Consider the following 26047-nt stretch of genomic DNA (forward strand, 5'->3'; position numbering starts at 1 on the left):
AATGTTTACCTGAAACCTATGTACTCCTATTGAACAATTTCATTCTGTTTAAATTTAATTTTCAAAAAAAAATATTTTTTGAAGTTAAAAAAAGCAAAAACAAAAACAAACAAAAAAAAAAACTAGGAAAATTTGGTGTGCTTGCAAATAATGTGAACTAGTTATAAAAGTCCTGGATATGAAATGAGCATAGAGACATAATATTGGTATGATGATGAAGAAAAATATAGTGAGATAGCTAGATGGGGTGAGCATTAAAACACAAAGTTGTCTGCCTGAAGGAAAGTAGTAATAATGACCTGGAAGCAATAGGGAATAAGTGGAAGGGTGGTTCTCACTTGCAATGGCAGCTGAAAAGGTAGTTTTCTTAAAAAAAAAAATGCAAACAACTAAGTTGAGTTTAAGAAGAAAAAAAAATGAAGAGGGAGCATTCAGTTTCCTCTCTTAGACTTTCAACTCTTGGTTCTATATCAAGGCTCTGTATATATATGCATATATATTATACTTTCCATCTTAGGGTACTGGGGTCATGTAATGTTTAGCTCTGCATCCACAGATATTTCAGAAATAACAGCTGTTATTTTTAATTGTTTGTTTCAATAGATTCACCAGTGGTAGAATATAATTATTGTCAGTGAATTTATCCCTGCCTACTGTCAGAACAGAATGGGAAGATCAGTAGTTTATTAGTACAACTTCACCCACAGTGATTACCATTCACCCCAAAGAGAAAATACTAAGGTGTGACTTGATTTGTGGCCATGTTCACAGAAATGCCCAATAGATTTAAAAGCCATTAATGATAGAAACTAATCTTTTCCAAGATCTGAATGGAAGTTGAGCATTTTCTCTAATATAAGATAAACTATCACTCTAGGGAATTCATATACTTTTATTTGAAAACAAGAAAAAGAGCCTACAAATTACTGTTTACAAAATTTAGGTAAGAGTTTATGAATATTTTAAATGCAGTTCTAAGAATAATAATTATATTCTGGTTAAATGTAGAGGTTTATTTCTTCATTTTAATATGCTTTTATTTTTCAAAAATGTAATCAAAGTAATATACTTTTTTTAAAAAAAGGAAAACTTAAAAACTTATAATGAAAACCAGGGGAACTATACACAATTGCTTCCCAGACTTGTCCAACAACTTATAATTATTTTAATTCTCTTACCTGATACTTCTAAAGTTATTTCTATATTTTTAAATAATATGTTAATACTTCTACCAGTTTTACACATAATTACCTTTCATGATAAACTTATACAACCTTATCCTTCAATACACTTTCATTTTGTTTTATTTATTTATTATAAGTGAGGGGAGGAGAGATAGTGAGACAGATTCCCACATGCACCCTGACAGGAATCCACCCAGCAACCCCAGTCTGGGGCTGATGCTGGAATCAACCAAGCTAATTTTAGCACCTGAGGCTGACACTCAGACCAACCAAGCTATCCTCGGTGTCCAGGCCAACACCTGAACCAATCAAGCCATGGCCTGCAGGAGGGGAAGAGGAAAAGAAGGGAGAGAGAGAAGAGAGAAGCAGATGGTTATACTCTTCTTGTGTGCCCTGACCAAGAATCAAACCCAGAACTTCCATATGCTGGGCCAACGTTCTATCCACTGAACCAACTGGCCAGGGCTCCTCCAATACAATTATAGCAATATTTTTAGTTCAACCAATAATCAGTGGTAACTTTATTATTAGTGACTATAAACACATCTCAATTATCCTATTTCAAACTTAGGACTTCCCTTCATTTAACTCCTCCATTCGATATCCTCTTTCCTGGGTCCAACATCTTTTTCTTCTATGTTGTACTCTATTGTCTTAATAGATCGTATCCTCTGGTATCTTCACAGGTTGGAGTGCTAACAAAAGACATTTATGAGCTCCTCCAGGTCTAAAAATGACTACTAAACTTATCCACTTAATTGATATGTTGGCTAGGTATAGGATTCTTGGTTGAAAATCATTTGTCTCTTATATTTATGAGATTTATTGTTCCACTGCCTTCCAACATCCAATGCTGTTGAGAAGTTTCATGCCATTATGCTAATCATTTCTTTTAGATAACATTTATTTTCTCTCCCAAAAATTTTGGACTATCACTTTACTCTTGATTTTCTGAAAAATCATGGTGATGTGCCTTTATGTGGGCCTATGAGGACATATTTATTTATTTATTTATTTATTTATTTATTTATTTATTTATTTATTTTAAGTGAGAGGAGGCATAATGAGAATGAGATTCCCACATGTGCCCCAACCAGGATCTACCTGGCAAACCCTGTTGGGGCTGGTGTTGGAGTCAGCTGAGTTATTTTTAGCACCTGAGGCTGACACTTAGACAAACCAAGATATATTCAGTGTCCATGGTTAATGCTCAAATCAATCAAGCCACTGGCTATGGATAGGAAAGAGAAAAAGAAGGGGAATGCCGATAGTCGCTTCTCTCTGTGTCCTGACCAGAAATCAAACCTGGGACATCCATACACTAGGCAGACACTCTATACTCTGAGCCAACTGGCCAGGTCAAGGATACTTTTTTTTATTATTTTTATTTTTATTTATTCATTTTAGAGAGAGAAGAGAGAGAGAGAGAGAGAGAGAGAGAGAGAGAGAGGAGGCAGGAGCAGAAAGCATCAACTCCCATATGTGCCTTGACCAGGAAAGCCGGGGTTTCGAACCGGTGGCCTCAGTGTTCCAAGTCAATGCTTTTACCCACTGTGCCACCACAGGTCAGGCCCAAGGACACTTTTAATATGGAGGTTTATGTCTCCATTTGTAAAAGTATCTTGTATTAGTTCTTTGTTAACTTTCTTCATTCCCCCACTTTGTTCAGTCTGAAGCTTCTGAGTTAGATGGACTTCCTAAATTTATCTTTAAATCTCTTACCTTTTCCCTTACATTTTTAATTTTTCCCTTTAATCCTATTTGTAGGGAGATTTCCTTCAGTTTATTTTCCCACCTTTATATTGAATTTTTTTTTATTTTAGCAATTCTTTTTAATACATTTTTTCTTTTTGTTTTTAATGTTACAGTTTTATTTAGAAATAGGTACCTGTTTGCATTATTGAATATTAAAATTGGTTTATATTCTATAAAAATAAACAATATTTAAATTGAAGAGATATTCATAGGAGACACAATGTGGATCTGCAGCTACTGTCTACCATTCTCAGGCTTGATTTAATCAACAACAAAAATTGATAATCCAGGGTGTCATTGAAGATTAAAGTAGAATGCTTGCTGCTAAGCACCAAGTATTCAGAAGTTTCTGTCTTGCTTTTTAAGTGTGTGATTTTAACATAAGGCCTGGGTTGTCTGCCCCTAGTGAAAGACTGCAAAGCTCTCCTACCACACAGTCTCTAACTAATCCAGGGTTGGTGTCATTATTAGTTAGCTCTGGTTTTCTTTACAATAAAAAATGGGGAATCTGGTGAGCAGAGATTTTCCATTTCCCTATTCTGGGATTAAATTTAAAAGAGTGTATTTACTCTCAAAAGCTCAATGTAAATGCTGGGGAGAAGTTACATGATACCTGGTTTTTTACCAGGCCAACCAGCCCACCTCAACATGATCATGAAAGACCAAAGAATATATCCAGGTTTAGATTATATTAATCACTCACCACTATCTGAATATTATCTAGAAATATATATATATATATAAAGTTAGATGTAAATATATTTATCTTAGTAACCTGAGGTTAAATTCTTAGAATAAAATAAATTCTTAAGAGTTATCTCTTATTCTCTGATTTCCTTTTATTGTCTTAAGAATATAATATATTTACAGATATAAGATACCAGTTATTTTTGTTTTTCTTATAATCTTTTTAATTCCCTAAAATTTCTTTGTTCTTTTAAGATGAGTTGGTTTTTATTTTTTTTAAATCTTTGGTTTTCTCTTTTATATTACAATACAAATTTCATTTTGGAAGTTCTCAATATTTTGGTATCTCAATGTTATTTGGCAACATAAAGGATTCTGTGTGCTCAGTATATCTCAGCTGGGCTTCATTGGTAGTCTAAGATTTAAGGTGATTACTTGGAAGAAAGTTATTTTATAAGATACTTCCAAATGTTAGTATGTGAAGGTGTTTTCTCTGGAGACACTCAGCTTCTTTAGAAAGAGAAGAAATTTCTGCTGTTCTAGAAAGTATATATTTGACTACAGACATTTCACATTGGGGAGGGTCTGAGGTCTTGACTATGCTGTACAGACTTTTTACCAATTCCCCTCATTGCATACTTGTGCTTTATTCTCTGCTGTACTGAGCACCTCAAACACTGCATTTCTCTGAGGTTCTAGTTTATTCCAGCTTGATAAATCATATTCTCTCTTTCCATATTTATTCTTCTAAAACATGCATTAACATCTCTTGTCTAACTGCAACCCCTTCTCTAGTTCTTCTGGTAGTTGTGGGCTTATATCTATCTTATTTAATTTTTTATTTTTATTTTAGTGGGCTCTTCAAAGGAAGCAGTGATAAACACATGTAGTTGATACACAGAAGTCCACAGTTCTCCTATTTTGCAAAGTGCTATTATAAGAGTTGTTTGTATTCGTTAGAAAATGAGGTTTTATTTTGATCTATTCCTACATGTTCTTTTCTTTTTATAAAATATTTTCTCTTACTTTTTATCTAATTCCAAACCATAGTAAAGGTCAGAATAAAATTTTAAATCATTTATATTATTTTAAATAGTTTCATGCCACCCATTCTAGTGTCATGATATAAATAAGGTTTAAGAAAAAAAAATAAACAAAATTAAGTTATGATTAAATTCGAAAGCTTTTACTTTCAACGAATCATTTTTTTGTTGTTGTTGTGGGTCAGTGGTTTTCACTGTTAATTCTTTCACATTGTAACAATATAGACAATTATAGAATCTTTACATTAGTGATCCATTTTATGCATTCCAGAGGGCTTTCTTTCCCATACTTTATTAACTTTTTTTAGAAAACTTAAATGGATTGACCACAGTGAGGGACTAAGGGGGAAAACTGAAATTACCATCTTTGCAGAAGGTTCCCCCTCCCGCCAGTTTCAGCTTTCCTTGTAATTGGAGAAATGGTCATCATTTTTTACATCTACAGTCTCTTAATATAATATATTCAAATTCTCTTTCTGCCTTCGAATCACACCTACACTTCTTCCCGACTGCCAAAGTACAAGTCTACCACTCTTTTCATAAGACTTTTATGATAGCCTTCCAGATACCTGAAATTAGCAATCATGTTCTTGAGCCATTTGTCCTTCTTCCATTGTAGCAACAACTAACCTGAAACAGTGTATTTTAAACATGGTCCAACCAACACATAATAAAAAGAACTTACCATCTAATTTGCTCTAGGTAATTATTAACTCAAATTCAAATCAAATGTGAATTTTTGAGAACTAGACCACATAGAAGGCTTACATTAAATTTTGTTTACCCCAATATCCCATAATCTTATTTATAATGTACAGTTGTTGATAAGTTTTTATATCCCAGAACTATTTTTCTTAATTAAATTTAATGCAGTGACATTGATAAATCAGGGTACATATGTTGAGAGAAAACATCTCCAGATTATTTTGACATTTGATTATGCTGTACACCCCTCACCCAAAGTCAAATTTTCTTCCGTCACCTTCTGTCTGGTTTTCTTTGTGCTCCTCCCCTCCCCCACCCCTCTCTCCTTCCTCGCCCCATCCCCCCCACTCCCTTTACCATCACATTCTTGTTCATGTCTCTGAGTCTCATTTTTATGTCCCATCTACGTATGGATTCATATACTTCTTAGTTTTTATTGATTTGCATATTTCACTCCATATAATGTTATCAAGGTCCATCCGTATTATTGTAAATGATCTGATGTCATCATTCCTTATGGCTGAATAGTATTCCATAGTATATATGTACCAAAGCTTTTTAATCCACTCATCCACTGACGGACACTTGGGCTGTTTCCAGATCTTTGCTATTGTGAACAATGCTGCCACAAACATGGGGGTGCATTTCTCCTTTTGGAGCAGTTCTATGGTGTTCTTGGGGTATATTCCTAAAAGTGGGATAGCTAAGTCAAAAGGCATTTCGATTTTCAATTTTTTGAGGAATCTCCATACTGTTTTCCACAGTGGCTGCACCAGTCTGCATTCCCACCAGCAGTGCAGGAGGGTTCCCTTTTCTCTACACCCTCGCCAGCACTTATTCTGTGTTGTTTTGTTGATGAGTACCATTCTGACTGGTGTGAGGTGATATCTCATTGTGGTTTTTAATTTGCATTTCTCTAATGATTAGTGATGTTGAGCATTTTCATATGCCTAATGGCCATCTGTATGTCCTCTTTGGAGAAGTGTCTATTCATTTCTTTTGCCCATTTTTTGATTGGATTGTTTGTCTTCCTGGTGTTGAGATATACAAGTTCTTTACAAATTTTGGTTATTAACCCCTTTGTAAGTTATTTTTCTCTGCCGAGAAGGAAGGAAGGGGATTTATTGAGTACAGAGTGTACATCCCACCTGGCAAGGTTCCCTGGCCCAGAGGTAAGATGGAGGCCAGGAAAGTTGCAAGGATTAAACCGCATGGGAGATATTTAAAGGGGTCCCTCTAGGGAAGTCGAGCTAACATGACATGGTAAAATCCCACTGGCTGGTAGACGGTCACTTTTTTCCAAACGGTTCCTGTAAAGCTTCTTTTGGTGCACTTGGTTGTGGGCAGTCCTAGCCAAAGTTCCCAGGTCTGAGTTCCCCACGTGACCATCCCCCATTATCCACCGACCTTACATTCTGACCTTTTGTGTTAAATAGAAAAAGGGGCTCCGTTTATTCATCTGGCTACTTCCTGCTGAATAAGGGCGTCGTGGGGAGGGGGAGATTGGAAGGTGGTGGCTTTGAGGGGTGTCAGGAGGAACATCTGTGTGGCTGTGACTGGAGAAACTTCACAGATGCGGTCCTGTATGGATTTAAAAAAAAAAAAGAGGAGTAATAGGAGGATTTGCAGGGTCCAGCCTTTTGGTGAGCTGGAGATGGATGGAGTCCAGTGGTTCCGACTGCTAGTGGTCCTGTAAGGAGGCAAGCTTGAGGCAGAACTGCATGTCAGGAGTGGCGTATAAAGGGGAAAGGAAGGGGTCTCATCCATTCCCATAACCGAGACCTGTGAGGGAAGTAGAGTTTTTTTGTTTTTTTTTTAAATCCTTACAGGACTGCATCCACGAAGTTTCTCCAGTCACAGCCACACAGACGTTCCTCCTGACACCCCTCAAAGCCACCACCTTCTGATCTCCCCCTCCCCATGACACCGCTATTCAGCAGGAAGTAGCCAGACGAATAAACGGTGCCCCTTTTTCTATTTAACACAAAAGGTCAGAATGTAAGGTCGGTGGATAATGGGGGATGGTCATGTGGGAAACTCAGACCCACGAACTTTGGCTAGAACCGCCCACAACCAAGCGTGCCAAAAGAAGCTTCACAGGAACCGTTTGGAAAAAAAGTGACCGTCTACCAGCCAGTGGGATTTCACCACATCATGTTAGCTCGACTTCCCTAGAGGGACCCCTTTAAATATCTCCCACACGGTTTAATCCGTGCAACTTCCCTGGTCTCCATCTTACTTGGGGGCCAGGGAACCTTGCCAGTGGGATGTGCACTCTGTACTCAGTAAAGCCTCTTCCTTCCTTCTCGCAGGGAAAAATACCTTACATTTTTGGTGCCGAAAACCCGGAAGGAGTTAGAAGTCTGCAAGGACCGCTCCTTTCCCCTCCCCTCCGAGAAAGAACCAGGATCTCCGACCTTCCATCCACTTTGGCGCATGGTGCGGTAAGTCCCCTGCCTCCAGCCTTCCTCTCGGTTCTTTCCTCTGAGACTCCCTGTCCTAAACTGTACCTATGTCAGGGAAGTCTTTTCCATCTGTCCTAGTGCGTGTGCTTGTTGCCAAGCACATCCACTTTACCTTTTCCATCCGTGGCCAGACTTTGAGTTTTAGGACGGTAATACTCAATACTGACCACTCCGAGGACTGAGGGTGGCTGTGGGGGCACAGGAATCTCCTTCCCTAAAGAAGAAATTGTTCTTCTTCTCCACTGTGGCCAGGCCACAGAACCCACTGAATTAGCCTCCTGAAGGGACTTTTGGTTTTAACACCCTCACCAATTTAACTATCACCAAAAAAGCTGGGAGCTGATTGGAGATCTCTTACATACACAGCTTCTAATTATTCGTGCACCCATCCTTAACCTCTGTCCCGCCTGTTCCACACCGCGCAGGCCTTTTTCTGGCCAGAGAAACCTCACTTAAAACCTCCACTCCTGATCTTTCCTTCTCCGTGGACTCCCACCTCTCTCTTCCTTCTGTCTGACCCCTGGGGATGCCCCTCTCTTGGGACTTTTCTCTGGTCCTTCTGCGGACCTCTTTTGTGCTTGGGTCTCTTCCCTCTGAGAGCCCCCTCCCCTCCCTTTACAAAAACCTGTTTCTTATTCACCACTACCATCTCTTTCTCCTCCCCTGCTGGCCAGGGGCCCCTCCCTTCACTGTGTTCTTTAACCCCTCCTCTGTCAGGCTATTCTCAGCCTGGCATTGGCTCTTACATCCGTTTTCAGGACATCCAACCCCAATTTTCTTGCAGGAAGTTCCTGCCCTGTCTTTCCTTTGGCTCCAGCATTTCCTGCGGGATCTGGGTGCCGGGCTCCACAAGAGCCCTCCTCCTTTTATTCTCAACCCCCAAACCCCTATCAGGAACCTTTGAACATGGCATTTAAAGGTTTTAATGGTCCCAACTAGTAGAAAGAGGCCAAGGCTGTTCACCAGGCCCGCATGCAGCAGAAGGTAACTCTCCAAACCCCAGCTATTGTGGAAACCCTGAGACCAGAAGAGCCACCAGCAGCTTGCTTTAAGTGTGGCAAGCAGGACCACTGCTCCCAGCAGGGCCCCTGCCCACGGCTGCCCACTGAGCCCTGCCCTGACTACAAGCAGCCCAGTCACTGGCACAGTGATTGCCCCTTTGGGCAGTAGGTTTTTCCTCAGCGCCTCTACATGGAGGACAAGCCGCCTGAATGGGAAGGCCAATCTAGCCAGGTGGGTGCATCGCTCAAACTCCTAGGACACAGCCTGGACTCAAAGAACCCAGGGTATGCTGCAACGAGTGGGTAAGTCCATCTCATTTCTTGTGGACACGGGGGCTACCTTCTCGGTTTTGCCATCACACTCTGGACCTCTAGTTCCCTCACAGGTCTCGGTTATGGGAATGGATGGGACCCCTTCCTTTCCCCTTTTTACGCCACTCCTGACATGCAGTTCTGCCTCAAGCTTGCCTCCTTACAGGACCACTGGCAGTCGGAACCACTGGACTCCATCCATCTCCAGCTCACCAAAAGGCTGTACCCTGCAAATCCCCCTATTACTCCTCTGGTGTGCGCTCTGGGATGTGGGTGGGCGTGCGCTTTCTCAGGGATGCTGCTCCGCCTGTGGCCGGACTGGATGTCATCCCACTCCGTTCTCTTTCCATGCAGGCACCATGTTCCTGACCATGCTCCTGTGCCATAACCGCATCCCTGGCCGACAGTGGATCAGAAAGCACAAGCGGCCACACACCACCGTGTCCTTCCACATGAAGCAGAACGTGCTCCGCCGCTTGGAGACGGAGGCGGAGAACCACTACTGGCTGAGCGCACCCTTCCTCAGCGCCATGCAGGAGTTCGAGCATGCTGCGGTCTGCAGGGCAGCCACCTTCCAGGCCATCAAGGCAGCCTCCGAGGCCAAGTTTCCACTGCACCAGCAACTGGCCGACCAGCTCAACCACCTCAATATCACCAAGAAGTGGTCCTAGCCTACCTGTCGCCCTCATTTCTAGTGCATGGCATCGGGGACAGTTCCTCTGTCGGTCCTGTTTGTCGGCTCACCTGGGTACTATGGTGCAAGATGTATATGGGATTGACGCAGCAACAGAGCTGCAAATTACAGGCTGTGTAAGTGACTGACGCCTGGTGGGGTTTATTTAGTTTGCTTACCTTCTCTCAAAAATAATTGCTGCGCCTAAAGGAAAACATCCGTTTTGTCAGCCAAACTTATGACTAAAAATAGCATTTTTTTCCCTGGGATTTGCTAACAACAGTGGATATTTAAATGCCAAGTAAAATGTATTTTTATCAGGAAAAAACAAAAAACAAAAAAAAACCTTTAGTTCCCTAACAGGTCTCAATTATGGGAATGGATGAGACCCCTCTTTTCCCCTTTTTACACCACTCCTGACATGCAGTTCTTCCTCAAGCTTGCCTCCTTACAGGACCACTGGCAGTTGGAACCACTGGACTCCATACATCTCCAGCTCACCAAAAGGCTGGACCCTGCAAATCCCCCTATTACTCCTCTTTTTTTTTTTTTTTTAAATGCTTACAGGGCGGCATCCGTGAAGTTTCTCCAGTCACAGCCACACAAATGTTCCTCCTGACACCCCTCAAAGCCACCACCTTCTGATCCCCCCTCCCCACAATGCCCCTATTCAGCAGGAAGTAGCCAGATGAATAAATGGAACCCCTTTTTTTTAACACAAAAGATCAAAATGTAAGGTCGGTGGATAATGAGGGATGGTCACATGGGAAACTCAGACCCGCGAACTTTGGCTAGGACCGCCCACAACCAAGCGCACCAAAAGAAGCTTCACAGGAACCGTTTGGAAAAAAAGTGACCGACTACCAGCCAGTGGGATTTCACCACGTCATATTAGCTCGACTTCCCTAGAGTGACCACTTTAAATATCTCCCACGCAGTTTAATCCTTGCAACTTCCCTGGCCTCCATCTTACCTCGGGGCCAGGGAACCTTGCTGGGCAGGATGCGTGCTCTGTACTCAATAAAGCCTTTTTGCTATTCCACACTTCATGGCTCCAAGACCTGTTCCTTCCTTCTCGGCAGGGAAAAATACCTTACACCCTTATCAGACGTACTGTCAAATATGTTCACCCATTGTGTAGTTTGCCTTTTTACTCTATTCTTATTGTCTTTAGCTGTGCAAAAGCTTTTTAGTTTGATATAGTCCCATTTGTTTATCCTGTCTTATATTTCACTTCCCCGTGGAGATAAATCAGCGGATATATTGCTGCGAGAGATGTCGGAGAGCTTACTGCCTATGTTTTCTTCTAAGATGCTTATGGTTTCACGGCTTACATTTAAGTCTTTAATCCATTTTGAGTTTATTTTTGTGAATAGTGTAAGCTGGTGGTCTAGTTTTATTTTTTTGCAGGTAGCTGTACAATTTTCCCAACACCATTTGTTAAAAAGGCTGTCTTTACTCCACTGAATTTCCTTACCTCCTCTGTCAAATATCAGTTGTCCATAGAGCTGTGGGTTTATTTCTGGGTTCTTTGTTCTGTTCCATTGATCAATATGCCTGTTCTTATGCCAGTACTGGGCTGTTTTGAGTACAATGGCCTTGTAGTATAACTTGATATCAGGAAGTGTGATACCTTCCACTAATTGCTGAGGCTATTTTTGTGGTTTTTTTTTTGGTTCCATATACATTTTTGGAATATGTGATCTCTATCTTTGAAGTATGTCATTGGTATTTTAATTGGTATTGCATTGAATTTATAGATTGCTTGGGTAATATAGACATTTTAATGATGTTTATTCTTCCTAACCATGAGCACGGTATATGCTTCCACTTGTTTCTATCTACTTTGATTTCTTTTATCAATGCTTTATAATTTCCTAAGTACAAGTCTTTAGTCTCCTTGGTTAAATTTACTCCTAGGTACTTTATTTTTTTCGTTGTAATACTGAAGAGGATTGTTTCCTTAATTTCTCTTTCTGATTGTTCATTGTTGGCGTATAAAAATGCCTCTAATTTCTGAGTATTAATTTTATATTCTGCCAATTTGCTGAATTCATTTATCAGGTCTAGTAGTTTTTTGACTGAGACTTTAGGGTTTTCTATATACAATGTCATATCATCTGCAAATAATGATAGCTTTACTTCTTATTTTCCGGCTTGGATGCCTTTTATTTCTTCTTCTGTGATTACTGTGGCTAGGATTTCAAGGACTATGTTGAATAAGAGTGGTGAAAGGGGGCATCCCAGCCTTGTTCCTGATCTTAAGGGGATTGCTTTTAATTTTTGCCCATTGAGTATGATGTTGGCTGTAGGTTTGTCATACTTGGCTTTTATCATGTTGAGGTATGTTCCCTGTATTCCCACATTGCTGAGAGTTTTGATCATGAACGGGTGCTGGATTTTATCAAATGCTTTTTCTGCATCTATTGAAATTATCATGTGGTTTTTCTCCATCTTTTTGTTTATGTGATGAATCACATTGATTGATTTATGAATATTGTACCAGCCTTTCCTTCCCAGAATAAATCCCACTTGATCATGGTGTATGATTCTTTCCATATATAGTTGGATCTAGTTTGCTAATATTTTGTTGAGGATTTTAGCATCTATATTCATCAGAGATATTGGCGTATAATTTTCTTTCATTGTGATGTATTTGCCTGGTTTTGGAATCAGAATTATGCTAGCCTCATAAAAAGAGCTTGGAAGTCTTCCTTCCTCTTGAATTTTTTGAAATAGCTTGAGAAGGATAGGAGTTCTTCTTTTATTTTTTTTTATGTTTACAAAGACAGAGAGAGAGTCAGAGTGAGAGATAGACAGGGACAGACAGACAGGAACGGAGAGATGAGAAGCATCAATCATTAGTTTTTCATTGCACATTGTGACACCTTTGTTGTTCATTGATTGCTTTCTCATATGTGCCTTGACCATGGGCCTTCAGCAGACCAAGCAACCCCTTGCTTGAGCCAGCGACCTTGGGTCCAAGCTGGTGAATTTTTGCTCAAACTAGATGAGCCCACGCTCAAGCTGGCGACCTCAGGGTCTCAAACCTGGGTCTTCCGCATCCCAGTCTGATGCTCTATCCACTGTGCCACCACCTGGTCAGGCAGTTCTTCTTTGAATATTTGGTAGAATTCACTTGTGAAGCCATCAGGCCCCGGACTTTTCTTTGTTGGGAGTTTTTGGTAACTGTTTTGATGTCATTTGGCATAATCAGTCTGTTTAGGTTTTCTGATTCTTCCAGATTGATTTTTGGAAGGTTGTATGTTTCAAGGAATTTGTCCATCTCATCTAGGTTGTCTAGTTTTTTGGCATACAGTTCTTCATAGTATTTTCTTACAATATTTTGTTTTTCTGTTGTGTCAGTTGTTATTTCTCCACTCTCATTTCTAATTTTATTTATTTGAGTCTTCTCTCTCTTTTTCCTGGGAGTCTAATTAAAGGTTCATCAATCTTGTTTACACTTTCAAAGAAGCAGCTCCTAGTTTCCTTGATCCTCTGTATTGTTTCTTTAGCCTCTATATCATTTATTTCTGCTCTGACCTTTATTATATCCTTCCTTCTACTACATTTGGGCTTTACTTGCTGTTCTTTTACTATTTCTTTTAGATGCAGGGTTAAGTTGTTTATTTGAGCTTTTTCTACTTTCTTAAGGTATGACTGTAGTGCTATGAACTTCCCTCTCAGTACTGCTTTTACTGTGTCCCATAAATTTTGAGTTGTTATATGCTCATTGTCATTCATTTCTAGGAATTTTTTTTATTTCTTCTTTGATCTCATTCTTAATCCATTTGTTATTTACCAACCTGCTATTTAGTTTCCATGTGTTTGAGAATTTTTGAGCTTTTCTGTTGTGGTTCATTTCTAGTTTCATGCCATTGTGATCAGAGAAAGTGCTTGATATGATTTCAATCTTCTTAAAGTTATTGAGACCACTTTTTTGCCCTAAGATGTGGTCCATCCAAGAGAATGTACCATGGGCACTTGAAAATAATGTATATTCTGGTGCTTTAGGGTGAAAGGTTCTGAAGATATCTATTAAATCGAGTTGATCTAGTGTGACCTTTAAGTCTGCTGTTTCTTTGTTAATTTTTCTTCTGGAGGATCTATCTAGTGATGTTAATGGGGTATTGAAATCCTCTACTATTATAGTATTGCTGTTGATCTCACCCTTTAAATCCATCAAAGTCTGCTTTATATATTTAGGTGCTCCTATATTAGGTGCAGATATTTATAATAGTTATATCTTCCTGTTAGATTGCTCCCTTTATCATTACGTAGTGGCCTTCTTTATCTCTTACTATATCCCTTGTTTTAAAGTCAATTTTGTCTGATATAAGTATTGCTACCCCAGCATGTTTTTCATTTCCAATTGCATGAAATGTTTTTTTTCATCCTTTTACCTAAAATCTATGGGCATCTTTTGTTTTAAGGTGTGTCTCTTGTAGACAGCTTATGTATGAGTCCTGTTTTCTTATCCATGCAGCTACCCTATGTCTTTTGATTGGATCATTTAACCATTTATATTTAAGGTTATTATTGATACGTAGTTGTTTATTGCCATTTTATTCTTTAAAGCTGTATTCCTTTTTTGGTATATTCTTTTCCCACTTTGATCTGTTTACAACAGGCCCCTTAACATTTCCTGCAGCATTGGTTTGGTTGTAATAAGTTCCTTGAGTTTTTTATGTCTGGGAAGCTTTTTATTTCTCCTTCCAATTTTAAATGATAGCCTTGCTGGAAAAAGTATTCTTGGTTGTAGGTTCTTGTTCTGCATTACTTTGAATATTTCTTGCCATTCCCTTCTGGCCTCAAGTGTTTCTGTTCAGAAGTTGGATGTCATCCTTATGGGAGCTCCTTTGTAGGTGATGGCCTTTTTTTCTCTATCAGTTTTAATATTTTCTCTTTATCATTTAGCTTTGGTATTTTTATTATTATGTGTCTTGGTGTAGGTTTCTTTTGGTTTCTCTTTAATGGAGTTCTTTGTGCTTCTTGAACTTGTGAGAGTTTCTCCTATATTAATTTAGGAAAGTTTTCAGCTATGAAATGATTGAACAAAGTCTCTATCCCTTGTTCTTTCTCTTCTTCTTCAGGATCCCTATAATGTGATGTTATTTCTCTTCATGTTGTCACAGAGCTCTCTAAGCATTTCCTCAGACTTTTGAGTCTCTTTTATTTTTTCTTCTCTGTTTTCTTGCTTTCATTGAAGTTGTCCTTCAACTCACTGATTCGATCCTCAGCTCTATCCATCCTGTTTTTAATTCCTTCCATTGTGGTCTTCATTTCTGATATTGTATTTGTCATCTTTGACTGATTCTTTTTTAATATTTCAATATCCTTTTTTATACTTGTTATTTTTTTATTTAGGTGTTTGTAATGACCACCCATTGTTGTTCTAAGATCCCTAAGCATCCTTACAATCATTATTTTGAACTCTACATCTGGAAGTTTGATTATTTCCATATCACTCAGTTCATCTCCTGAAGGTTTCTCTTGTGGTTTCATTTGGATTGCACTTCTTTGTCTTCTTATTATCTGTGTTTGGGTGTTTTGTTTGTAGAGTTGGTTGAGTCTAGGCTTGGTGTTGTCTGCCAACAGTTTTCAATTGTGTTATTTCTAGGTCTTCTTGAGTTGGTATCAGCTATTATTTATAATCAATTTTCAGATTTGGGCTGCTTTGAAGTCTTGATTTTTTTGTTTTCTTAACCAGTGATAGTCTTGTTTGCTGATCTCAGCAAGAGGCTTCCTTGAAACTGTATCCAGGAATGCTGGGTGTAACCTGAGACTCTGAAGCCGTCTTCCACCAACTAATCTCTCTGGTGGCAGGGTGTTTTCTCAGCTTCAGTAGTGGGAGTTGTATCTCAGATCTCCATGGAGACCTGAGTTACTGTCTCTCCTCCCCACTTTTTGTTTTCAGCTGTGTCTTGTTGCGTTGATTGGAGCTGGAGAGATGTCTGGAGATCTGTGATCCAGAAGTAATTCAGCTCTGTTTTGTGGAAGATCAGTCCCTCCCCCAGCTATGGCCAGCTCCAGCATGGATGAATCAGCTTTTTTGGTCATCTCCTGCATTCCTTTGCCCCTCATAATCTGTCCCTCTCTCTCTCCTTTCCACTTGGGAGATAAGTCGGTCCTTTCAACACACCTCGCTCCCTGGTCACCAGGCAAGTGGCTGTGAGCAGTATTTTCTTCTCTTTTCCCTGGAGTGAGATCCCCTCTGGGCTCTCAACCTGACCGCCCCCTCTGTTCTTGTAAACAGGGGATATTCAGGCTCCCTTCCAGGTTTGTTGTGGCTTCTTCTTTGCTCCTTGGTTTTTGAGAGCTGTTCTTGTAGTCCAGAGTTGGTTTTTCATGCTGATTTTTTTTCCTAAATTGATTTGTTTTCCAGTTTGGTGGTGAGAGCTGGGCGTCTGTGTGTCTGCTTACTACACTGCCATCTTCAGGTCTCTACCCCAGAACTATTTCTGTATCTATGTGTAAATTTTTTTTGATTAGGAAATATTATTCTTTTTAAAATTTTATTTAGAAAATTAAATTTACCAGGTTGTCATTGATAAAGAAGAGTACATCAGTTTCTGGTAAACATTCTATAGTATTTGAACTGTTGATTATGTTGTATACTCATCACACAAAGTCAAATAATTTTCCATCACTTTATATTTTCTCTCTTTACACCTCTCCCTCACATCCGCACATCCCACTCCCCCAGTAACCATTTCACATTTATTTATGCCCATGAGTCTCAGTTTTATATCCCACCAATGTGTGAAATCATACAGTTCTTAGCTTTCTCTGATTTACTTATTTCACTCAATATAATGTTCTCAAGGTCCATCCATGTTGCCCTAAATGGCCCGATGTTATTGTTTCTTCTGGCTGAGTAGTATTCCATTGTATATATGTACTACATCTTCTTTATCCAATCCTTCACTGAGGGGCACTTTGGTTGTTTCCATGTTGTGAGCACTGTGAATAATGCCGCAATTTACATGAGGATGCACATGTTTTTATGTACCAAGGTTTTAGAATGCTATACTTTTCATTTTAGCCCATTTTCTTAAACTTCATAAAATTTTTGATTCATATTTCAGAAAATCATGCTCTCCAACCAACATTCACTAAAGTCAGTTTACAAATTTGAATATGTTATCTTATGTCTTTATTTGAGACATTTAAGAGAAAAGGGTAAAAATGAAGCCCTATGGATTATCACATGGAATGTCCATTCAGGTCGATGTCTACCCTTTAGTCATTTCTATTTGACTTCAACTTCAATTGGTAAACCATCTACATCAGCCTAATTGTAATATTTTAAAGTGCTGTCTTGGTAAGTCTATTATAGTTTCTGGTCCACGAGTCTAACATATTTTCATAAAATTTCTTAACATTAGTTTGGAAAAATTTTTTCTTAGTGAACTCAGGTTATATATCAGTTTAAAGCTAATTGCTCCTAAAATATCTGTTTAATTCTCTATTCTAGGGAACTTTCAGTTTAATATGTCAGAGTAGGAACATCTTTTCTTTCTTCTCCTCTCTAGAACCAACCAAAAACTGTAAGAAAAACTAGAGCTAGAAACCAAAACTCCATCTTTGATGAAATAAAAGCGTTTTAAACCCTGACCCCAAAATGTAAGAGTAAGGGCTCTCAAATGCAGTGAAAATAGGGTCTAGGTGAGAAGACACTCAAGATGACTACTGCTATGTATTTCAGGCCAATAATCATAGAGTCCAAAAAGGTTGGTGGCATGACTAAAATGAGAAAAAAAAATACCCATTTTAAAACAAACCAGTTTTCAGGATGGTAGTGAAAACAGGTTTCTAGTGAGAACATCCTGAAACACAGCTTTACTACCACAGAATATCAGAGAAGGTAGAGACTGAAAAAAATAAAAGATATAATACTACACACAAACACTCACTCAAGAAACACACACCATTGCACCATAAATACAAAGCTTCCTTTTGGCATAAGAAACTTCTTGTTAGTTAGAAGCAGAGTCAAAAGTATAAGGAAGACTACTTGTAAGAATTTATATAGACAACATATGGTAGTCAAATTAGTCACTCTCAAATATGCACTTTGAACTACTTACAACTATTCTGCTCACTATCTCAGTCCTTCCCTAAAATGATATTTTTACACATAGCAGGTTTGGTAATATAAAACTCTTCTAAATAAATTTCAAGTAATAACTGAAAAATAACTGATATAATTACTGAAGCAAAATATGTTGCAAAGTAGAAGAAAGAGGACCAATAAAGGACTGTGGAACAAGAAACAAAACAAGCACAGAACACATAAAAATAAGTCAATAGCAATCATAAAATTAATGCAAGGAAAAATAATACTGTCAAGAATCAAAGGTGGTGGCAGTATAAGTAGAAGTACATTCCCCTCCTCCCCAAACCAAGTTGGAATTGCAACTAAAACATAGAACAATCAACCTGAATAACAAACTGAAGACTAGCTGAACAGAAGTCTCATAACCAAGGATTCTCAGCTGCAAAGGTTTCCCTTATGGAGCAAGAGGTATCAACCCCAGAAGAGCTCCCCAATCCCCAACCCAGAGCATCAGAGCCAGTATAAAAAGCCCACATAAAATCTAGCTGTGAAATCGTGGGGAATCTGTTCCTCAGGTAGAGAAAGCAGTGTGCTAGAAACTCAGGTGCCCTATTAAAGAGCCAATGCACAAAATTTCATTCACAGCCACTTACCCTGGGATCCAGCAGAAGGTAGACAGCTCTTAGCAGACTAGAGTCCTGTGAAGAAAGACTGAGTAGTATGGCTCTGAGAAGACAGCTGAAGGGACAGTACTAGGGTCTCCGGGATTAATCTCTCTCCTAAACGTCCCACAGACATATTCTTTCTTGGGTTGAGCACTCCTCTACATATGACATCAGCTTGGGGGAATATAATAGCCCCAACCTCCTGATTCCCTGTCACCTGCTCTGCAGGCTCACATTTTATAAAGAAGTCAGCTGCCTGAGTCCAGGTTGTAGAGGTCTGGGCAGACCCAGGGGATGTCACAGACTGAGTTGTGTGTCTCTGAGATAAGGGCCATCCTCCCTACCTTCCTTTGAGCTTGACCAGTGCTACCCGAACTTGATATCCACTAGTTCCATAATCCTAACTACTCACAGCCCTGCCCTACTGAGTCACAGCTCTCTGGGAGGTCCAGGCAGAATCTAGGACAGACTGAATTGTGTTAATCTAGGATGGAGGCTATTTTTCCTTTGCATTCCAAACCCATGAAGCTCCTTCCCTTTACAGGACCAAATCTTGGTCTTTTGGGGCCTGATATACTCTACTGGCCACCTTCTGACAACTCTCTGATACCCTACCTCACCAAGTCTGGGTGGCAGCTGGCCTTGGTGTACTCTGGGATTTTTGTTGACTGGGCCCATACCCAGCACTCGCACAAAGTTTTAATCTATGTCAATCTGTTGAACACCAATTATCCCTACCTGGTGACTCACTAAGAACCTACTTCATATAGCATGAGAATTGCCAGAGGCTCTTTTAGTGACTGTGTCTAACAGGCAACTGACAGGAAGTGGGGGGAGGCAGATATCTGGGAGCCTCAGGCCTTTTGCTGAACTGCTTCTGGGCTCGATGCTGATGGTATCCCAACTTGGTGTATATCTTGGACACTTCCATTAACATACAAGGCCAGCAAAGACAGTTAGAAACTTCAAAACACTTTGTAGCTCTAAACAACTAGCATGGGGTAGTCACAAGCAGTATCTCATATTAACCACACCAGAATAGCCTTTCAAGAAACCCCAGAAGTAACATACCTGGTGGTGAGCTTCAGACCACATTAGACCAAGACCCAGTTCATTCCACAAGTGATATATACAAAAGGAGACCTTGGCAAGCACCAGGCCCTGCTGGGGTGAATTTCACTTTGTGTGTTTAGCAATCACAGAGAAGCTTGTACAGTGTGGTCGGAGTCAGTCTTCATAGTCAGCCAGCTTGAGGGTTGACCCCATGCATGAATGGGCCAAGAGAAATAAAACTCAAATACAAAAGAAAAGATCATATAACCCACACAAGAGACATTTCTAGAGCACTTTGCTCAGGTGATAAGAGAGATTGTGCTACTGAGCCCCATAGGATACCTACTATATAATGTCACCAAACTATGACTGGGAGACATAATAGAGCTACCTAATACACAGAAACAAATACAGAGCAGTAGCCAAAATGGAAATACAAAGAAACATTCTACAAATAAAAAGATAGGAGAAATGCCCCAAAAAAGAACTGAATAAAATGGAGGCTGGCAACTTACCATTTATACAGTTAAAAACAATGATTATAAGGATGTTCAAGGAATTTAGGCTAAGAAGAATGAATAATTTCAGTGAGAACTTAAAAAAGAATGATAATAAGCATAAAAGAAGACATAGAAACTATAAAAAGAAACACCAGGCAGAACTGAAGAATACATATTTGAAATAAATAATGCACTAGAAGGAATCAACAGTAGGTTAGATAAAACAGAGGATCAAATCAGTGATTTGAAAAATGAAGTAGCAAAAAACACCCAACAAGAACAGCAAAAAGGAAAATAAATTAAAACAATGAAGATAGTCTAAGGGACCTATTAGCCAACATGAAGCCTAATAACATCCACAACATATGAGTACCAGAAGGAGAAGAGAAAGAGTAAAAATTTGAGTACCCATTTGAAGCAATAATAACTGAAAACTTCCCTAATCTGGTGAAAGAAAAAGACACATGAGTCAAGGAAGCACAGAGAGTTTCCAAACAAGTTGAATCCAAAAAGGCCCACTCCAAGACATATCAAAATTGCAAAGAAGAATGTTAAAGACAATGAAGACTCTTAAAAGCAGCAAGAGAAAAACATGATGTAACTACAAGTGAACTCACATAATACTGTCAAGCTGATTTTGCAAAAAAATATTTGCAGAAATATTTGGAATGAAATATTTGAAATGATATAAAGCAAGAAACAACAACTAAGACTACTATAACCAGGAAGGCAATCATTTAAAATTAAATAAATAAATAAATGGCTTCTCAGACAAGAAAAAACTAAAGGAGTTCTTTAACACTGAACCAGCATAATAAAAAAAAAATGTTAAAAGGACTACTTTAAGATACAGAAAGAAAAAAACATAGGAACATTGTTACATAGAACAAAGTGGCAATAAATATATACTTAACAATAACCACTTTAAATATAAATGGCTTAAATTCTCAACCCAGAACAAGTTAGACACACAGAATGAGTGTAAAGGGATGGAAGAAAATATATTTCATACAAATGAAAATGAAAGAAATGAAAGAAAAGCTGGGTTAGCAATATTTATACCAGAAGAAAAAGACAGACTTTAAAAGAAAACCTACAATAAGAGAAAAAGGAGTTGCATAATGATAAAGTAATCAACTCAGAAGAGGATATAAACCTAATATAAACCTTGTCAACATTTATGCACCCAACATAGGAGCACCTAAATATATAAAGCAGAACATGGACATAAAGGGAGAGAATGACAATAATACAGATATAGTAGGGGATTTTAACAACACATTGATATCAATGGATAGATCTTCCAGACAAAAGGTCAACAAGAAATGAGAGGCCTGAAAGGACACACAAGAGCAGCAATTTTCAACCAGTGCTTCCGCAGCACACTAGTGTGCTGCAAGACTTTATGAAACATGCAATACCTGATTATTTAGACAGGGGCATTAAATTCTTTTCTCTTAGATTGTGAGTGCCCTATATTAAAACAAATATATACCATATTTCTCCATGTCTAAGATGCTTCCATGTATTAGACACACCTTAATTTTGGGGTCCCGAAATTTGAAAAAAAAATGTATTATATAAAGTTACTGAACTCAAGTTTTATTCATCATGAAATTTATACAACTCCTCATCACTGTCAAATCTCCCATCCATTAGCTTGTCCATCTGTGTCTAATGATGAATCACTGTCTTCAACAATGAGCACAAAAACAAGCATGAAAAAGCGGAAATGCAAGTAAAAAGATCTACAACCACAGTATAAGATACATCCAGTTTTTACACCCCCAATTTTTTTGAAAAAAAAGTGTGTCTTATACATGGAAAAAAATGATAGGTCATATAATAGAGTGGCATCTTATTGGTCATGTCACATAATAAGGTTATGTCTGATTAGTTCATTCTTGGTACCAGAAATCAATATATAACATAGAAACCTGATTTTTTAAAAAATTACTGTGGAGCAATAAGTATAGATAATTACTATTCTTTTTTTGTAAATTAGTTAAAATTATAACTATTTTTTGTCCCGCTGACAAATATATATTTGGTGTGCCACAGAATTTTAGTGAACAGTTTATATATGCCATGAGCTAAAAATGGTTGAAAATCACTGCATTAGAGCAAATGGATTTAATTGATGTCTTCAGAGCATTTTACCCCAAAGCAGTAGCATATATAGGGTGGGGCAAAAGTAGGCTTACAGTTGTTCATATGCAATATAATACAATAAAAAATAAAAATATAAGAATAAACTCTGTGTTTCACATACTCAAAATTGTAAACTTACTTTTGCCTCATCTGTACATCTTTTTAAGTGCACATGGTATATTTTCTAAAACAGACCACTTGCTTGGACACGAAACAAGTCTCAATAAATTTAAGAAGATTAATATCACATCAGCATGAGATTCCAAGATGGTGACAGAGTAGGCAGACCTTCCTATTGTCACCTAACAGGACCAAACTAGGGTTATAACTAAATTTAAGAACAATCATCTTGAAAACCAAATTACAGCTAAATGAAAAGGAGTTTATAACCAGTCACAGAAGAAGCCATGTCAAGACTTGTAGGAAAGGTGGAGACATGAAATGCACTACCCCCACTTCCAGGAGGGAGTGGCAGCTGAGAGTATGAAGGGACTCTCAGCTGCAAAAAGGTTTTCCCTGAGAGGTGTTAATCTTAAGCTCCAGGCAGGCTGCCCCAACCTACAGCAACAGAGACTAGAAGAAGCACCCATATAGCACTTGCCAGTGAAAGGAAGAAAGAGAGGGGAGATTTCAGAGAAGCAAGTGCCCTCTTCAAGGGCCAACACAGAAATTCTCACTCACAGTTACTGAACCAAAGCTCTGGTGGAGGGAGGGTTGAGAAGACTAGAGTCGTGGAAGGAGACTGTGAAATTGGTGGACTTGGAAAGAGACTCAGTGTGGAACAGCCACAGGAATCCCTGTGCTGAATCATTCCCTGGTACCACAGTGACTATCTTTCTTGAGTGGAACGATCCCTTCTGTGAGGCATCAGCCAGGGAGGAAAGCAACTGTCCCACCCTCAAGAATGTCTCTTGGCACACCTTATAGAGATTGGCCTCTGCTGAGAAGTAAACATCTTGGCCAGGACGCAGGAAGTGTGACAGTGACTCAGTAGTCTGGTGTTGAAGCAGGAGCTGACCTCCCCACATTTCTGAGAATGTGACTGGTGCTTCTGTCTTATGCGGGATTCAGTAGAAACTGTCAAAACTGTGATCAGACACAAACTGCGTTTCAGAGGCCACACTCACTGGACTCTTAGTGGTGACACCCTACTGAAGTCTGTGAAAAAATTCAGGACAGAATGACACCTGGGACCCTGGGGTAGAAGCCACACCCACCACCTTTCCTGTTTCCTGTGTTCATCACCTGGACAGCAGCTCACACACATTGCATGAGGTAGAGCTTCACAGTCACCCAGCCCAAGTCCCGAATATCCTGACTTGCTGGCCTAAGTTCCACAGAAGAAAGGGAGAGAGGCTTGGAGCACTGATATTCAAAGTGTTCATTCCCTGAAGCCTAATGTTGGGAAAAATTGAGGAGCTTAGTCACTGTCTGGGGAGGCACAGTTAGCCCCAGGGGAAGGCTCTCTTGGTCTTCCTCCCTGAGACCAGGGGCTCCTCAGCAAGAAGAACTTCTGCAGAGGGGACTGTTAGCTGCACCAAATCTAAACTTGCTGTTCACCTTGCTGGGAGAAAGAGAATTGAGGTATCCAGCAGAGTCTGAGGGATTAGGCTCCCTATACTGAGCTCCTAACCAAGAGTACCCAAAAGTAGGTGGTTACCTCAAAGTTGTGATCCCAACCTCAGCTACCCTAACCCGCTAAGCTTGCAACATGTGAAGGGGATGGTGAGGTGAAGATAGTCTGTGTTTACTCTACAGTCAGTCTTTTTAAAATAAAAATCTGCTAGAGGAGGTGGAACATTAGAAATGTGAAGACAAATGTTAAGGAATTTTGCCCCTTTTACAGTTACTATGAGCTCTAAGCAGGAGGAAGTCGAACCTCATTCACAGGATCAAAATTCTCAGCAAAGTGGAAATACAGGCAACATACCTCAATATAATAAAGACCGTATATGACAAACTGACTGCCAATATCATACTCAATGGGAAAAATTTGAAAGCAATCCCTTTAAGACAAGGAACAAGACTGGGGTGTCCTTTTTCACTACCCTTAGTCAATATAGTACTGGAAGTCTTACCCACAGCAATCAGACAAGAAAAATTAAAAGGCATCCAAATTGGAAAAGCTGAAGTGAAACTGTTATTACTTGCTGAAAACATGACACTGTACATAAAAAAACCCTAACGTCTCAATCAAAAAATTACTAGAAGTGGTAAATGAATTAATCAAAGTGGCAGGATATAAAATTAATATTCAGAAATCAGTGGCATTTTTATATATCAATAATGAACTGTCAGAAAGAAAAATTAAGGCAACAACCCCATTCACAATTGCTACAACCACAACAAAAAAGTTTAGAAATAAACTTAAACAAGGAGGTGAAAGACATGTATTAGGTAAATTATAAGACACTAAAAAAAAAAGTTGCCCAACCTGTGGTGGCACAGTGGATAAAGCATTGACCTGGAACACTGAGGTAACTGGTTCAAAACCCCTGGCTTGCCTGGCCAAGGCACATATTGGAGTTGATGCTTCCTGCTCTTTCCTCTTCTCTCTCTCTCTCTCTCTCTCTCTCTCTCTCCATCTGTCTCTCTCTCTCTCTCTCTCTCTCTCCCCCTCTCTAAAATGAATAAATAAAAAATTTTTTAAAAAGAGATACAAATTTGTATAAAAAAAGAAAAAAGAAATCAAGGAAGATATAAACAAGTGGAAGTACATACTATGTTCATGGTTATGAAGAATTAATATCATTAAAATGTCCATACTACCCAGCCCTGGCTGGTTGGCTCATCAGTAGAGCATCAGCCTGGTGTGTAGAAGTCCTGGGTTCAAATCTTAGTCAGGGCACACAGGAGAAGTGATCATCTGCTTCTCCACCCTTCCCCTTTCTCTCTCTCTCTCCCCCTCCTGCAGCGATGGCTTGAATAGTATGAACAAGTTGGGCCCAGGTGCTGAGGATGGCTCCATGGCTTCAACTCAGGTGCTGAAATAGCTTGGTTGCTGAGCAATGGAACAGCATATAGGCAGAGCATCGGCCCCAGTTGGGGCTTGCCAGGTGGATCTCAGTGGGAGTTTGTCTCTCTGCCTCCTTGACTAGCCACTTCTCACTTAACAAAAAAGAAGTCCATAGTACCCAAAGCAATTATATATTCAGCAAAATTGCTATTAAAATACCAATGTCATAAATCACAGACATAGAACAAATATTCCAAAAATTTATATGCAACCAAAAGGACATGAAGAAGACACATAGGTGGACAATAGGCATATGGAAAAATGCTCAACACACTAATCATTAGAGCAGCAGTTCTCAGCAATCTTGAAAATGAAGAACAAAATGGGAGGTATCACACTTCCTGATATCAAGCTATACTGCACAGCCATTATCATTAAAACAACCTGGTATTGGCATAAGAACAGATATACAGGTGAATGGAGTAGAACAAATAATTCAGATGGGCACATGTGTTTGTGGTCAATTAATATTTGATATAGGAGGCAAGTATATACAATGGAGTAAAGATGGTCTCTTTAATAAATGGTGTTGGGTAAATTAGGTACATGCAAAAAAAATGAAACTAGACCATCCAACTTATACCATTCAGAAAAATAAACTCAAAATGCATAAAAGACTTAAATGTGAGTTTCAAAATCTAAAAATCTTAGAAGAAAACATAGGCAGTAGACTCTCAGATATCTCTCAAAGCAATATTTTTGCCAATATAACTCCTCAAGCAAGTGAAATAAAGGACAGAATAAACAAATGGGAATATATCAAACTAAAAGCTTTGGT

The 26047-nt window shown here is 39.1% G+C and overlaps 2 protein-coding genes across 4 annotated transcripts in view; one reads left to right on the plus strand and one right to left on the minus strand.

Moving 5' to 3' along the window:
• The window catches only part of GABRA3 (gamma-aminobutyric acid type A receptor subunit alpha3), a 428833-nt gene that overhangs the window by 30284 nt on the left and 372502 nt on the right, over window positions 1–26047 (minus strand). The gene's annotated exons all lie outside the window — the stretch shown is intronic.
• Window positions 9512–9823, plus strand: LOC136317376 (large ribosomal subunit protein mL63-like). Its single transcript, XM_066250026.1, has one exon. It carries the CDS (start codon window positions 9512–9514, stop codon window positions 9821–9823), a length of 312 nt encoding a protein of 103 aa, XP_066106123.1.

The sequence above is a fragment of the Saccopteryx bilineata genome, chromosome X (genome assembly GCF_036850765.1).
Source record: "Saccopteryx bilineata isolate mSacBil1 chromosome X, mSacBil1_pri_phased_curated, whole genome shotgun sequence".
Lineage (NCBI taxonomy): Eukaryota > Metazoa > Chordata > Mammalia > Chiroptera > Emballonuridae > Saccopteryx > Saccopteryx bilineata.